At 53.7% G+C, this 15,605-nt stretch overlaps 6 protein-coding genes across 6 annotated transcripts; 1 reads left to right on the top strand and 5 right to left on the bottom strand.

The window, feature by feature from the left end:
- Positions 1-399: 399 nt before the first annotated feature.
- Positions 400-1,984, bottom strand: PG986_011059 (aquaporin-like protein; the record flags this gene model as incomplete). Its single annotated transcript, XM_066847281.1, has 6 exons — positions 400-498; positions 598-623; positions 693-886; positions 1,006-1,095; positions 1,217-1,554; positions 1,637-1,984. 6 exons carry the CDS (start codon positions 1,982-1,984, stop codon positions 400-402), a joined length of 1,095 nt encoding a protein of 364 aa, XP_066696772.1.
- Positions 1,985-2,774: 790 nt separating this feature from the next.
- On the bottom strand, positions 2,775-4,807 carry PG986_011058 (Major facilitator superfamily transporter; the record flags this gene model as incomplete). Its single annotated transcript, XM_066847280.1, has 5 exons — positions 2,775-3,473; positions 3,555-3,947; positions 4,001-4,148; positions 4,220-4,502; positions 4,582-4,807. The coding sequence occupies 5 exons, from the start codon at positions 4,805-4,807 to the stop codon at positions 2,775-2,777; spliced, it is 1,749 nt and encodes a 582-aa protein (XP_066696771.1).
- A 1,940-nt stretch (positions 4,808-6,747) lies between these two features.
- Positions 6,748-7,834, bottom strand: PG986_011057 (uncharacterized protein; the record flags this gene model as incomplete). Its single annotated transcript, XM_066847279.1, has 3 exons — positions 6,748-6,924; positions 7,031-7,127; positions 7,203-7,834. 3 exons carry the CDS (start codon positions 7,832-7,834, stop codon positions 6,748-6,750), a joined length of 906 nt encoding a protein of 301 aa, XP_066696770.1.
- Positions 7,835-8,592: 758 nt separating this feature from the next.
- Positions 8,593-9,057, bottom strand: PG986_011056 (uncharacterized protein; the record flags this gene model as incomplete). The annotated part of the gene is made up of 1 exon (XM_066847278.1): positions 8,593-9,057. The coding sequence occupies one exon, from the start codon at positions 9,055-9,057 to the stop codon at positions 8,593-8,595; it is 465 nt and encodes a 154-aa protein (XP_066696769.1).
- A 788-nt stretch (positions 9,058-9,845) lies between these two features.
- PG986_011055 (uncharacterized protein) lies at positions 9,846-10,703 on the top strand (the record flags this gene model as incomplete). Its single annotated transcript, XM_066847277.1, has 1 exon — positions 9,846-10,703. The coding sequence occupies one exon, from the start codon at positions 9,846-9,848 to the stop codon at positions 10,701-10,703; it is 858 nt and encodes a 285-aa protein (XP_066696768.1).
- A 434-nt stretch (positions 10,704-11,137) lies between these two features.
- On the bottom strand, positions 11,138-15,178 carry PG986_011054 (uncharacterized protein; the record flags this gene model as incomplete). The annotated part of the gene is made up of 1 exon (XM_066847276.1): positions 11,138-15,178. One exon carries the CDS (start codon positions 15,176-15,178, stop codon positions 11,138-11,140), a length of 4,041 nt encoding a protein of 1,346 aa, XP_066696767.1.
- Between the last annotated feature and the right edge of the window lie 427 nt (positions 15,179-15,605).

Below are 15,605 nucleotides of genomic sequence, written 5' to 3'. Positions count from 1 at the left end.
TGAGTATCTTCACAGCTTAATACTTTCTCCCATCAGTATGTTACCGCAACGATACATCTATCTCTATATGACAAGCAGCTTCCCGAGCTAGGTACGCATGACCATACATTTCTAGTGCATGGCACCGTCCATCAACACACCCTGCGAGCACCGACAACCAATGATGATTTGAATTACTGTATTAAGATTAGATGTGTGTTTCTAGGGTATGATAGCCTCTTTCCGTTTATCTTTTGATATCTCCATGCAGTTGGTCTTGTTTATAAGTCGTGTCGCCTAGAGACCCCATACCAATCGACGCCGTTTTTCCTTCCGTGTGGTACGTTGTAAAAGTACAATAGCAAGCAAACTAGCCCAGCATGTCAATTAGGATGACGAGTCGAATGACAAACTATCTTCTCAAGGAGCGCGGGGAGTCCCCTCTTTGTTCTTGTCGTCGTGCACCTGCCACGGAGGGTTGAAGTTGTACAGGATGGCTTGCATGATTCCACCGATTAACTAATACAATATGTCAGCCCATTACGTATCCGAACATCATGAATGACGAAAATAATGCTTCAATAGAGAAAGGGTAAGACAAATAGGGGCATGACTTACACCGCCAAGCCACCATATCCATTGCGCTAGATCCACATTCGCGTTAGCTCCATGGTCTTGGTTACCAGCAGCTGCCTAATCATAAGTGCACTTACCAGAGTAATCGTTCGTCGCAATGGCGATGCCGAAACACTTGGCCGGATTCATGTTCGCGCCCGCGTACCCTGGGACCAGCCCTTGCGAGACGAAGGCGACGACGCCGAAGCAGAGGCCGACCAGGATGGGGACAAGATGGGGGCCGAAGAGCGCGGCTTGTCGGGGGTCGAGACCGACGCCGAAGATGAGGAAGCTATTATGGGTAGAGTCAGCGTCAGTCAGTTATTACAACTAAGAGAGCGAGAGAGAGCGAGAGAGAGCGAGAGAGAGCGAGAGAGAGAGAGAGAGAGAGAGAGAGAGAGAAAGGCTTACAGCAGGATGAAGCATGACACAACCTCTATGAGCAGAACTTGCGCGGAATCGAGGACGGATGAATCGTAGTAGCAGCCACCGCCATGATAGCTGTTATATGGTCAGTATCCTTCGTACAAGATCGACAGCTCGTTCTCTCGCCGCCATGAAGCTGCCAAGAGTGAAAGAAAAACGGGGCAATGAGAAGAACTCACGTAGCCGCCCGCTCCACCCCCAAGACCCCAACAAACAAGCCCCCGCGACCGCCGCGCCGACCATCTGGAACGCCACATAGATGACGCCGCGCGAGAGCGGACACAGACCGCACAGCACCGTCGAGAAGGTGACCATGGGGTTCAGATGCCCACCCGACCCCGGCGCCGTCGCGGCCACGAGCGCCGCCAGCAGCACCGCGGACCACAGCCCGACGTAGCCGGCGGACGCGGCGGCGGTGTGCACCGTCGTCTGCTGGCCCTGAAGGTTCGTGTTGACGAGGTTGAACTGGCCCACGAGCCAGGTCAGGCAGAAAGTGCCGACGGCTTCGACGACCTGGTTTCGCGTGCGTGTGAGCTAAGTTGTGATTCAAGCAGGAAGACAGACAGCTAAGTGGTATGAAAAAAAAAAAAAAAAATGAAAAAACACATGAACTCACCCCTGCGCGCCAGACAGCCCGATCGCCCCACCCGCCCGTAAAGTACGCATACCGCCTATACCAAGGCCGGTTGTGCAGGTGCTTAGTCTTGTGCCGGGCGGTGATGGCCGCGAAGGAACCGTGGAAGTTGGCGCCCTTGAGGTTGTGGGAGACCGGGGTGGCCTGCTGGATGTTGGGGATCGAGGTGGTCGACTCCAAGGCCGGAGAACAACAAGGAGCTGGAGAAGCAGGAGAAGAAGGGACGATGACGGGCGTCTGGGTGCCGCTCTCGAGCGAGGCCGCCATCTCGAAGACGGTGACTTGCGGTTCTTGTTTCCGATGTTGTTTGGGGGATGTTGGCCACGCCATGGTTGCTGATTTTGATTGGGTTGCTCCTCGAGGGAAACGATAAGTAGAGTTGAGGTCAATTAGGAAGCGACAAGTCTGGTTCTTGTCTAGAGTTCAAGTGGGATATCGTAGCTTCCTAGTGATGCATTCAAGTCGTATAAGGGTACACCTCAAGGAGTAATTAACATTAAGTATAGTGTATTAGTCGGGCCTATGTCTGATATGTATGGCAAATTCCCCTAAAACTGAACAGCGTGCCAGCCATTTTAAAGTCTTCCAAGAGAGGCGTTGACTCCCAATGCTGTTGTTTGCTCTCATGTTGGTCAACCCAACAATGAGAAGATTTGCAATCGTATTTCGTGGTCAGGCACCAGGGGAGAAAAGTGGTGAATGCTGGTCCAGACCGACGGGCGAAAAGCTGGGCGACGTTGTTTTGTCGGTCCACGGTTGCATACAGGGCGGATCCTGAGCCGTCGGTGGCATGATGCGATCTGCGGTCCCTGGCGGGCGAGAACACACGGCCGCAGTCATGTGTGTCGGCAAAGGCTTATAAATATGGAGATTGCCCTCCCATCGAGATGGAACTGCGCGTACAGTCAGAAATGAATCAGTCTTGTTCCCTTCCTTTCCTATTTTGCCGATTACGATCCACGAAAACCAAACGAGAACTTCCGAGGGAGTGGTTGGGCCAATGAAGTCGGCCTGTTATATGGAGCAATTTTGAGTGTGTGTATAGGGGTATAAATAGCGAGAGATCCAAAACACACTCAAGCATCAGTTTGTTCCGATATCCATTCATGAGTATAGGCATCTACACCGACTCCGTCTTCTCCCCCAATTGTGTAGAAGCGGCCGCCGGCTTCTTGAACTCCAAGGCCTCAAGCTTCATGCAGCACGCCGCGATGAAACAAAGAGCACCCGCCGCGACGCTCAGATAAAAGCAGCGGAGGATGGTAGTCGTGATGGCCTCGATGGCGCGGGGCACGACTTCGGGGTGCCCCGCCGACAGAATGGACGACCGGGCGCCGCCGAGGAGCAGGCGGATGTCGGCGTCTGAGTAGTCGCCGCTGAGCCCGCCGATCGTGTCCCGCACCAGGTCGAACCCGACGTTCTGGTAGATGCTGCCCGCGATGGACAAGGAAATGGCGACGCCGCCCAGCTGTGCCATGTTGAAGACGGCCGCAGCGTCGAGCCGCTGATGGGGTGGCAGCACCACGCTGGACACGGGCACGCCAACCTGCCAGATCATGCCGATCCCGGCGCCAACCAGGGCCTCCAGCCCCATGACGTAGCCTTCAGGGCTCTGCGTCGTGATGGTCTGCTGACAGCCTGCCCCGACCAACATGAGTATGGCCCCGGCCAGGTAGCACGGCATATAGTAGCGAACGCGCGGGAGCATGCCTCCGACGAGGAACATCATGAAGACGAACACGCCTGTGAAAGGCAGTAGACGGACGGCCGAGGCAAGTGCACCTGTGCCTCGGGTAAATGCGAAGTAGATCGGAGTATACTGTATCATCATCAATCAGACATGTATTCTTTCGTTGTCCAGGGGCTCTTAGTAGGCTCATCAAACAGATCTCAGACTTACATAAAGTGTAGCGCCATATCCGACGGCCGCGCAAGATGTACCGACCGCCGTAAGAGCTACTGCACGATGTGCTAGAAGGGAAACAGGGAATATGCGATTCTCCGGGCTGGTGAAGATGCAGAAGCTCTGCTGCAGTACGTAGGCCAGCAGCGTAACGCCGAAGAGAACCCAGACCGCGATAGATGCGCCAGAGTCCCAATCCCATGTCGGCCCCGAGAATATGCAGGCCAGACCCAGGAGCACAAATGTCCCCATGTGGAGGGCACATCCAACATAGTCAAACTCCTTCAGGTGCTTTGTAAGTGGCTTGCTCGTCGGCACCTTGTATGAAGGATAGAGACCGAGGCACGTGGCGGCAATGATGCCCCCCAGAGGCAAGACGAAGTAAAAAGCCTGGGGTGACGTTAGCGACAGTCTTACAAGAGCAAAACCATAGGAGAACTTACCCATCTCCAAGTGGCATGCTCGTTCTCGGCAAAGGCACCCCCTATAATCGGACCGGTCAAAAGCCCAATAGCAAAGCAAGCGCCGATCACAGCTTGGGTGAGAGCGATCTCATGAGGATAAGCAAATATGACGTTATAAGTGAGTAGCCTGGCTGCGGTCAGTGTCCACACTCTCGCGAGATTATTAACTCCAAAGCAGTCAGAAGGTGAGATGCTCACATCTGGTAACACCCAGCGGCACCAATACCAATAAAAGCCCGGCCGGCGATGACGACGTTGATGTTGGGTGCGGCGCCACATAGAGCAGAGCCCACCATGAGGATGAGGACGGCGATGGCGCTGACAATCTTGAGCTCCACGAAGCCCGTCAGCTTCCTGAAGAGCGGGATAGACGCAACGTTGACGAGCGAGAAGGCCAGCGATATCCAGGGTAACAGTTCGATATGGCCAAAGGCCTCGTAAATGGGGACTTGTACGTTGGCGACATTGGAGACATCGTAGCCTGGTAGGAAGGAGATGGGGTTCTCAGTATATGCGCGGGACGAAGCGTATTTGCATTGTTAATGACAAGGTATTCTTACCGTTGACTATGGCTTGCACGGTACCGCCGATGACTATGGCCTTCCACTTCCAGTTCGGAATACTGTCTCGTGGGTGAGGGTGGATGGACCCTTCCTTGTCAATCTGTGCACCGGCGTCTCCCCCTCGTACATCTTTCTTCTGTACCTCCGTTGAGGTGTCTGATGAAGCCACCGACGCATGGTTGACTGGGGGGCCTGCGGCGGCTTTCTGTGTATCCGACGACATGTTGGCTCAATTCCTTGGACCGACACAGGACGATGAAGAACTATTGGGTTCGAGATGAAATCCTTCGTGAGCTGTGGCACTACGGGAGGGAAAGGGACTGCATCTAATCATGATATAGACGAGATGTCAGGGACGCTACATGCTAGGGGCCGTTGCTTGGAATAGATTGAACATGTTGCTATGCACAAGCCATGTATCGTTTGCCTTCATGGTACCCGTCCAGGGGAGGGTATGAGAGCGGCTGGGCGAACCAATCGGATGGCAGAGCCCCGGCGTTAGGATCAAGGAAGCCGCTCCAGGATCCATGTCCCTATAACTCATAGCCCTATACTAGCAAGGACGGCAGTGTCAGAGTGGGAACCACACATGGAGTAAAGCGCTGTACCGAGAGGACGGGAGTATAGCCATCGAAACGACGGGGCGGGAAGCAACAGCTAGACCAGCGCACAACTGCATCGGCATCACTGCTCGATCCGGCTTGGATTGGCGCGAAGTTGGGGGTGGCCGTTCTAACGAACACCAGGCTTTCGAGGTCCAGACTATGTTCTGACGTGATTGCTTTCCTCTGCCGAGTATGCTAGGTAGGACAGAAGGTAGGAGGTAGGGAGGCCAAAGATAGAGTGATGTGTCTAGCTGCATACACGGTCGGGTTCTGGCCGTATCAGGCAGTGTGGACCAGGGTGGCTTAATTCTGAACCCTACACCGTTTTTTAGCTATGCAATTAATGTACGGATCTATTTTGGAAGGGTCAGGACCTCGAATCTGGCCAGATGGAAGGAGCAGGCCGCGACTGCAACCTTAAATTAGTGGTTACATAAGGCAAGGCGATGCCAATCTTCGTAGCACAGACGTAAGCAAGTGCAACTGTAGCATACCTAGCAGCTGAAGATAGCTGAAGATGATCGGCAGAGACGTATGACCTACTTATACTTATGCTCACCCGTTTCCCTCTGACTGCTGACTACGGCGAAGAGAAAAGGGAGAAACGCTCTGTTAGGTTGGTCAAGTTGATCGATTAGGATGCAAGTGTGTCGTCGGAATCAGGTTGGGTTGGGTCGTAGCTGTTCAGAAGCGACAAGCAACAACGGCAGATGGGTCCGGCGAAGTTCCTGATTGGTGGGCAGAAAATGCGAGTTGGTCTGAATCATCTTCCATAGCATCCTCTCCATACAGAGCATACATGTGCCACGCTGTACGTATCGTGAAGTCACGGGGGGGGGGATTGCCCATAAGAGGTATGTTCTCCATCACAGGGCGTGCAGCCATCTCCTAAATGGAATGATGTTGGTTTCGTATAATCCAAGATAGTGGTGTTGGGAGTGAGAAAGAAGTAAGTGCTTACTTACACTCGCTTGCAATTCGACCCACGCCCGAGTCTAGGGCAAAACCGCCCGATTGATCCTTCAACGAGCAGGTAGGGAACAACCCAACACGATTAGAAAAAGCCCAACTATGACATTTGGTAGCTTGTCTCGAGCTGATCCCAGGCATTGAATGTGATTCCTATTTCGGGTTCTGCCTCGACTTCCGACTGGGCAGGATGTTTCTTGGGAGTGGCGCGTTGGCTGCCTGGGCGCTCCTGAGCAATTCACAGGATGCAATGCTTGCTGTAAGGAAGTGGGCCGGCAAGGTCCCCCCTGTCCAGCCTTCTTTGTGGACATCGCTTCCAACCTACGCCAACACACCCCAAAGTCAAAATAGAGGAGATCAATAGAAACCGCTTCTTATTATTCATCAGATAGTACTGCGTAAGCACTCTGCAGCTGCGCGTGAATTATTCGCACGCGCTGACATGCCTATGCCATCACCAACGTCCTCCTATTACCGCAACGCATCGCAATATCAGCATCGCCGAGAAGAGAGAGAACTCCCACAATGTCCCTAGTGTCAAATCCCTCCTCGGATGGATCGTCTTCCGCTACCCCCTTTCTCCGCCTGGCTAGGAGAAGCGGAGAGCTTGCTCAATGGTAGAAAACATAGGTGTTCTGCGGGCCTGTGCTGAAGATAGGCCCTGTTGGCATCGTCTGGCCAATTGGGTTCTGGATGAAGATGGGCTGGTTGGTAAAGTGATGGGCGGTACCGGTCCAGAACGGGGAGTGACACTGCTTCGGATAGCCTGAATACATACAGCGTTAGCCTTTTACTGTTCCGCGACATCAGAAGTATACGTGTATTTTGTCTGTTGGTTTCGGCAAGGGGGCTCTTACGCCCGAGTCACTTACACCAAGGACCCCAGTGGGGAGTGCCTGTCGGGGCATCACGTAGGGCGGGTTCGTCATGATCATCGGCACGGGTGCCTGGTAGGCGACATGCGGTTGCCTGTATTATCAACGAAATGTCAGCAAACGATGTTTCCATCTCATCGCGCTGCTGGGAAGAGAAGGGGATACCTACTGGATGATGTACATGTTGTTCGGTGTATTTCCAGATGGTCTTGATGCAGAAGGTGCAGCTGGTGATTGGTTGGGCGGGTTGGTTGGAGGTTGAGCATGTGGATTCTGAGGTTGCGAGGCTGTAGTTGTTGTTGTTTCCGTGGGCTGCTCGTTCTGTTGTGGGGCTGGCGTGGAAGAAGAGGAGGCAGTGGCAGCTGCTGCTTCTGCTTCGTGATCACTCCAGTGTACATGTAAGTTCAGACCACGCCGGCCCGCTCGTTGGGCACGAATATCAGCTGGGATGTTTCCAGCTGCAGGTGTTGATGTAGGTACCGCGGCCGTACCAGCTGTGTCGGGATGACTGGCAGCACCTTCTTGGGGAGAGTCAGTCATCGTTTCAGAGTGCGGTGTTTCTGTAGTAGCGGGAGAGCGGGGTATTTCAAGATCGGGTTCGGAGTCGGAGGTCGTAAGTAAGTCGGAGCAGGAATGGCCGTCTGCTTCGGCGTGACTTGTAGCCATGGATGTACGCTTAGGCCGGCGGAAAGGATTTGTGGAGTGCCTCTCGGGAGTACTTGGCGTTGTCGGACCTGGAGAAGGTTCTCGTCGTTCGTGAGTCTCGGGATTGAAGAACGGGTTGGAGGGATGCATTGCCATGTTGGTGGGTGATTGGGAAGGCTTTTATATCATTTATAAGAGTTCTCGGAAGCCACCTTGGCGATATTCAATATAAAAAGAGGTGACGCAAGCAAGTCGTGTGGCAACACATGCTTCGTCACCTTGGCTATTGCTGGTATTGCATGGTCAACAACTGTGCGGGTTTGCTCAATGATGAAAAGGCCTGGAGAGGTTTAACTAGGGACTGGATTGTAGTCAGAATGAGAAGAAATGTGAAGGGACATGCGGACATCACCCTCTTGTGGAAGTCCTGCTTTAATGGCAAGGCATGGAATGGGAATCACCCCGAGGCTTTATCCACTGCTACCTGATGGAATCTGACAACTTGCTTGTCTGGTTTTGATTGCAATAGACATGAATTTGAAATGGTTGTTTCTGGTGCATTGTTTAGCAAAAGCCATGATGCTCGGTCTGTAGCATCGTTTCCTGTCCTTCTCATATTGAGGAGACTCCTCTCCAAATAACGCAAGACCACCCCCTGACTGTGCCTTCTATCACATTCAATAAATCTCTCCTTCATTGCCTTTATTCCTAGGTATTCTGAAAGATATAGGTATGCCTGTACAAGATAGGTTCTTCAACCTCGCTCTTCTTTGTGCCAGACAATCGTTGCATCACACAGTCCTACAGTTTCCTCCTGGGTATCGTCATGTTATCGCCCACCTCGAATATGTAGCATGCAGGGTACATGGCATGGGTAAATGACAACATATATGACATATGGCAATTTTGAACAGTCATGTCAGATCCATCATCGGCCCTAAATGTAGTACAACTCCTTTCTCCCTCCGCGCCTCCAAGTCAAGCCCATACATCACTCGGATCTCTCTTTTCAGCGAGTCAGTGGTACGTCGACTTCTGAGGATGAACTCTGGCCGGCACCAGCACCGGCGCCTGTGGCTCGTAAAACCCTCTGAGTTCCTTGGAAGGATCAGGCTGTCCAGACGCAGACGCTCGAAGCTCTGGCGACGGCGCGTAATATCCCACAAGCTCGGGGTTCTGGGCAGGCAGTTGTGGCTGCGTTCGGGACTGCATGACGGCGGCGCCAGGTCGGTATCCTCCCCGTCCGAGCTCGCGAAGGAAGGACTAGGCGAGAACTCGACGCCCTCCAGGCCGAGTTGTGCAGGTCTGGCGGCGACAGGAGGTGCCATCTGAGAAGGGGCTGCCCTTCTGCTGCCGAAGAGGCCGCAGCACACGCCCATGTTTGGTTATGGCTTGGAGATGGCGAAAGCACGCGCTTGGCGACTTGATGTCGCGGTTTCGGTACCCCGGCAGAGAAGGCCCAGGGGAAGACTCTGGTCGACCGGCGGGCCGATATCCAGCTTCTCGAATTATACGGTCGTCGCTCAGAATGGGAAAATGAAATCGTCGCGTTGGATAAATGAACGAAAGACAAACGGCACGATGAATGCTACCACACTATGATTAGTGCGTATAAAATGACGAGCTCGCCCTCATCCTCAGGCAAAATTTGCACCGAGAAAGAAAAAAAACGAATGATTGAAGCCTGCTGCCTACCCTCGCCCTCGCTGCTACTGTAGCCTGTCAGATTGGCGCCGGTCCCAGAGGATGATAATCCCGAGAAAAGGTGCGGTGCAAGGGATAGAGATAGGTGGAGAAAGAGTTGAACCCCCACACGGCCCCCAGCGCTAGGCACCAAAAGCGCTAGAATGGCCGCCAGTGTCGTCGTTAGCCATTCAACGTCGACTTCCTGAAATGTGACCAATCGTTGCATCTGTATCTGTCAATCAATTGAAGTCCGCCTTTCCTCATCATCGTCCGCAGTTGAATCGATATCGTAAACCACATATCAACAAAAAAACAACAACAACAACATAATATCCCTTGCACCATACTTCCCCTTCATTGCACCCTGAAACCGTACATCGTACGATAATCAGTCAATCAACCCAATCCAAGCTAATCAAACGGCCGAGAATACAGACCTACCTACATTAATTACCTACCTACCTAATAATAATAAAGAAGGATGCTAGTCCAAACCCTCCCCCTAACCACCTCGGCCACCCTAACGGCTCAGCCCCTGACCCGAGCCGACTTCGCCCCCTTCGGCGAGGTCCTCAGCAACCCGCGCCCGGACGTGCAGCCCTCCGACACGGAGCCCTACACCGTCACGTCCACGCTGCCCTTCGCCGCCGAGCTGGCCAACCAGGGCACCGCCATCAAGTACGCCGCCATCGCGTCGCTGCGCAACCTCTACGCCGATGGCCAGGGGGCCCCCTCGGGCCGCCCCGCGGAGCCACGCATGACCATGTTTGTGTGCGGGACCCGGATGCCCTTACCCGCCTCTTCTTCTTCGCCCTCGTCGCCGCAGCAGGACGGTGGCGGCAGCGACGGCGGTGTAGAAGTCAAGGTCCTCGAGCGCCACCCCTTCACGACCCAGACCTTCATCCCGCTGACGGCCAACCCGTCAAAGCGGTATCTCGTCATCGTGGCGCCGAGCCTGCCGCCCAGCGCGCTGGACGAAGGTCTTCCGGTGCCGGACCCGAGCGGCCGCAGCTCGCCTTCTTCTCCGTCGTCCTCGTCCTCGTCCTCGCTGCCGGGGCGGGGCATGCCCGACCTCACGAAGCTGCGCGCCTTCGTCGCGACGGGCGAGCAGGCGGTCACATACGGCGCGGGGACGTGGCACGCGCCCATGGTGGCCCTGGGCCCGCCGGGCACCACGGTGGACTTCTTGGTGTTCCAGTTCGCCAACGACGCGGCGCTGGAGGACTGCCAGGAAGTGACGCTGGAGAGCAAAACCAGCAATGGGGATGGATCGAAGACGAAGATAGTCGTGCGTCTTGCTGCTGCTGCTGCTATGGACTTGCGCACGTCAAAGTTGTAAATAGATCGTCTACCGAGGCAAAGGAATTCATATGACATGTTTTGGCTAACGGGGTGTGCTTACTTATGTGCCATCTGTACAAATCACGGGCAGAAATTAAGACAGTTCCTACGTAAGACGGGTCGGTGTGTATGCGCATTATTCATTAAGCTCGTGCAATCTGTGTTTGTTTGCAGGAATATGTAGCAGAAGAGGCTCTCCATTTTGTCTTATACTTTCTCCCCCGAGACGCTCCTCCATTTTCCCCTTGTTTCGCAATGATTATCCCGCAAGCAAGAGCATTGCGCGTCGTATAGCTACAGGTGCCTTCTCCTTTCTCTTAATCGTACAATTTTGGCCATGGCCATGAACATGCTTCTCCTGAACGGAAACACCGGAATTGGCCACCCCATCAGGATCAAATCAAACTCCGCAAGCCCAGCGATTTGGTCAAATCAGTCCTTTTTGTGGACGACGGGCTTGGGTGGTTTACCAGGGGCGTGCGCAGCCTCATCGCCGCTATCAACATCCATGATGTCGGGCCTACGACGACGACGATGTCTAACACGCCCGTCGATGATCTCATCCTCGTCGCTATCAACGGCCATACTTTCGGGCTCCTCGTATGCCTGGCTGTCAACAACCATCGCTTCAGCCTCTTCGTCATCACCATCGTTGTCAGGAGGGCCATTGCCACCATCATCGCCGGGATATCCCTCGTCGTTACCCTGGCTGTTGTCTTGCGGCCACTGATATCTTGCGCAGATGTCATTGTACTGGGATTCAATGACGGCGCGATCGCTAATAGAGAGACCCGCGAATTGATCCAGAGCGTGGATAGCCGCAACAGAGCCCGCACCGGGCGAGGAGGTATTGTCGGAGGGGGCCGAGGAGGTTTCAGGGGCCTTGGGGTTCTCGAGGTCCTTGGGGTTCTTGGGGTTCTTATGCATGTATGCACCAGTTGAATCCGCTCTCGGATCTTCGATATCCATGATAAGCGCAAGGTCAGTCTCGCTGAGACCCTTCCATACCTCGTGAGACGACAACACAGATCGTACAGCTTCAGGCTTCCCTTCCGAGTCGTCCACCCAGTGCGGCTTTTCGTCCCCGTCTTTCGCAACCTCGGCAGCACCATCCTGGTCAGAATGCTCTCTGGATCTTCGAGGTACTAAGCCGCCCAGTGCAAGGCCAGGCTGGACTCGGACTTCCTTGTGCTTTCGCAACTCCAGGATGTCAACTTCGATGGTTCCTTCCGTCACACAGTGATAGACATGGACATTCTTTTTCTGGCCGTGTCGAATGCAACGACCGGCAGCTTGGTTCATGTGGCTGTCATACAGCGGTTGCGAGTTGCCAATGACAGGCGAGAGGAAAATAACGTGGTTGGCCATGGTGAGATTGCCCCCAGCGGCCTCCGCCGAGTTGACCTTCATGACCAGAACCTTGTACTTCCCGGCCTTGAAATCCCCCAGTGGGTCTTCCCTGTAGTTGTCACGGTCACCTGCAACTTCTGCGTTGGTTGTGGTATTGGTGATGTGACATTGGTTCAGAGCTTCCACGGCCTTCCTGAGGATAACCTGGTGCTGGGCGAACAGGACAACCTGCTCATCAACGGCGGTAGCCTGAATGAGATCGATGACATATCTCAGCTTCGAATCAAGTTTCCAGTAAGCTGATGTTCTGCCACCACCTGGTGACGGGAGATGAGTGGCCTTGATCTTCCGATCCTGGACATCTGTGAATCTCGATAGTTGGATTACACCGGCATCCAGTTGGGCGGTGCACCCGTTTGTTCCAGTACCACAGTTTGTCTTGTTCTTCCGGTGTTCTTGGCACAAGACGTGACCGCATTCGGAAATCAGCGCCAGGGAATTGGTCGGCGTGTTGCAATCTTTTACATCACAGGCCGTTGCTACCCCAGCATCAAGGTCGCAAAACAGTTTGGCGCGCCGCAGCTGTGCTGACTGCTCATAGAGGTATCGGCAAGCCTTCAGGAACGCATTCCAGGCGCAATAGTACTCATCTTTGGTTTGCCATTTGATGGAGCCGCGAGCCCTGACTTTCTCCTCAACGAGGGGCATCGTGGCCGAAGCGTGGCATGCCGCCTCTCTGGGGGTGTTGTAACCACCCATGCCAAGGGCCTTTTTCTTGTGATCATCGTAGGCTTGTATAAGTTGGCCCTTCGACTTGGCTGAGCCAACCTTGACGCCCTCACGACGAAGTATGGCTGGCAAGTCGCCGGTTTCATCAGCATGAGTTCTTTCATACTCCTCTTGATTCCTGGCGAGCTCGTCAACTCGTTCCAGTAACTGGCCCTTGACGATGGCTTCGAGCTTACTTCGTAAAGTGGTCTCGGGTTGGGCTTCCAACTGCTTAATTGAGCATTCATCATAAGGAAGAAGCAGATTGATGACATCTTCGCGTGGAATCCTGTCAGTTTCTCTGACATCTGTGACATTCAGGAGATAAAATTTGGCCCACTTGCTGTTGAAGAATCTGTACAAGAGGTTGACATTTTCGTCACAAGTCATGAAGGGGCCCATCAGACGGCCGCTAGAATTCTTGATCTCGTGCAAGCCGAGGAGAGCTTCTTCGTTGCTTATCTTTGCGTCGATTTGATGAGGATCCGCACGGAGAATTGCTTTGGCCAACTCGGCATAGTTGTGGCGGCCTTTGAATCTCGCCGGTGTACCATTATTAAAGTCCTTCAGGAAAACCGAGAGTCCTCTCGTGGTCGTAAGATAATCATTGGCATCGTCTTTGGCAGCCTTCTTCTGAGCGGCGGCAGCCTTCTTCTGAGCGCTAGTCATCTTAGCGATAGCCTTGTTACTTGGTGGCGTTATCCTGTGCAGAGTCCTATAGAGACGCGTAGCAAGCCAGATCAGTCTCTCGAAGCTGTATTGGGCATATGCGCGAGCCTCTTTCATCGTGTCTTCCCGTTTCTTGAGAGCCCTCTGATGATAGGAGGTTACGCTGTGGGGAGAACCTCGTAGAGAGGATGGGTCCGTGGCGAGACTGGGGGCAGTTGCTACATGGCTTAGTGCTGTTGCACACGCATTCTCTCCATCCAGCGGTTCTCCCGCATTCTCAAGGATCCTCTTCAGTGCCTTGGATCCATCACCCGTTAAGGACTCCGCATCCATATCTGCTTGACGTAGGTCATCCTGCAGTGGCAGGTACGTCGAAACCTCTGCAAGGGTAGACGGGACTACCAAAGCCCACTCCATGACTTTGAATTCGCGGGATTTGGGGTCGATCATATTGCAGACGGAGAATGCGTTGAAAAAGCTTTCGCCCTGGCAGTGTCTCTCCGTAATACTCGCCGTCGTTTTGAGCGGTTCCCACGAGTCCATCTCCTCGAAGCCCGTTCTTGGCAATTGCGCCGGGCCTTTCGCCATGATAGGTAGTCCGGGACGAAGATCTATAGGTCGTGCGATATGTAGACCAATGGTTCTGGCTATGGAGCAGACATCCCTCAAGCTCTGCGTCGGCGGTGTGCCTGAAAGGAGCCATTTGCTAATGGCGCGGCAATTCGAGACGAAGGCGGATACAGTAGGGTTACTGTAGCTGACCTCATCCCAAACGACGCGGTTGAAGCTGTATCGCTGCAAGAGGGAATGCTCCTTCACCGTCTTTGATGCAATCTTCTTCACGGCAGCTTCATACCACTCCCAATACCCACGCCCATCTTTCCACTCTCTGAGCTGCTTCGGGGTTAAGTGAGCTGCTGGACAGTCCATGCCAGCACAGTTTTTTACTGCCTTTGAATACTGAATATCAGCGAATAGACCGTCACTCAGGACAAGGATATTGTGAGATTTGAGGTTGGTATTCTTGAGATCGCGCCAGGTTTTGATGAGGGCGAACTCATGACCATTCCGGTAGCCCAAGAACTTGTTAATCTCCTCTCCCCATTGGTTGACAATGTGCGTGGGACAGATTACCAAGTTGCAGTCCAACGCCTCGATGCCGTTGGTGGCGTCTTCTTGTCGCAGCTGGTACTGGTCTTGGTCGAACTGTTTCTGCAAGTTGAGGATTGCAAGGACCATAACCGTCTTTCCGTAGCCGATGTCATCAGCGACGATTCCTCCTCGTCGGACTACCATGCGTGAAGCATAACCAACTACACGAGTGTGGATGCCGTCAACGTAATCCTCCTCCATCTCGCGCTCAATGAAGGGTTTTGGTGCCCTCTCATGTTCCAACATCCAGGCCACGGTCAATTTTTGGCGAGGCAGTAACTCCATCCCAGTTGCAGGGAAAGGGTCCTCATCAGTAGTCTTTAGCTCCCAGGTCTCGGAAAGTGAAACGAGTGATTGTGCGAATGGCTTCAGCTGCAAAGCTAGAATATCCACATACTGAGGCTTGACCCGAGCTGTGGTGATGATCGGGGCTTGTGCCACTAGGAGTGCTGTTTTCTCGACTGGCAGCTTTGCGAATGCCTTGTGCGCCAAGCGTACAGGATTGAAGACGAAACGAACCTTGAATCCGCTCATTCCATCATCGGTCGAATCCTCCTTTGATACCTGGATCTGGAATGTGGGGGGGTTGTCTCTTCCGTGCCCTCTCGTAGCTCTCGACGGCTTCGTGGTCGCTGAAGGGTTTTGCTCCATCCCAGGACACCACGGGTAATTGCGGTGCGCAGTCTTCACAACGTGAAGCACCAACCTCCACGATTTGCATACACTCCTTGATATGTACGATGAATTTAGCCGTTGCATAACCGAGCGTTTCGAACAGAGCGCGTTCCTCTTTCGTGGGGACAACAGCCCACGGCTCATCATCGCAAATCCACCCCAGTCTCTGAAACAAGAGGAGGGGGTCGCTTGGCAAGTAGTCATCGGAGCTGCCATAAGTAACTTGTTGGAGACGTAGTTGCCCAAGAGTGCGGTCTCCATGTGCGCAGTCCTCACAGAATCGGTC

This window comes from Apiospora aurea (genome assembly GCF_038362705.1).
Source record: "Apiospora aurea strain CBS 24483 chromosome Unknown utg000007l_segment0_segment0, whole genome shotgun sequence".
Taxonomy (NCBI): Eukaryota; Fungi; Ascomycota; class Sordariomycetes; order Amphisphaeriales; family Apiosporaceae; genus Apiospora; species Apiospora aurea.
Note: the sequence above shows the minus strand (reverse complement) of the source record. Positions and strands in the feature narration are given on the sequence as shown.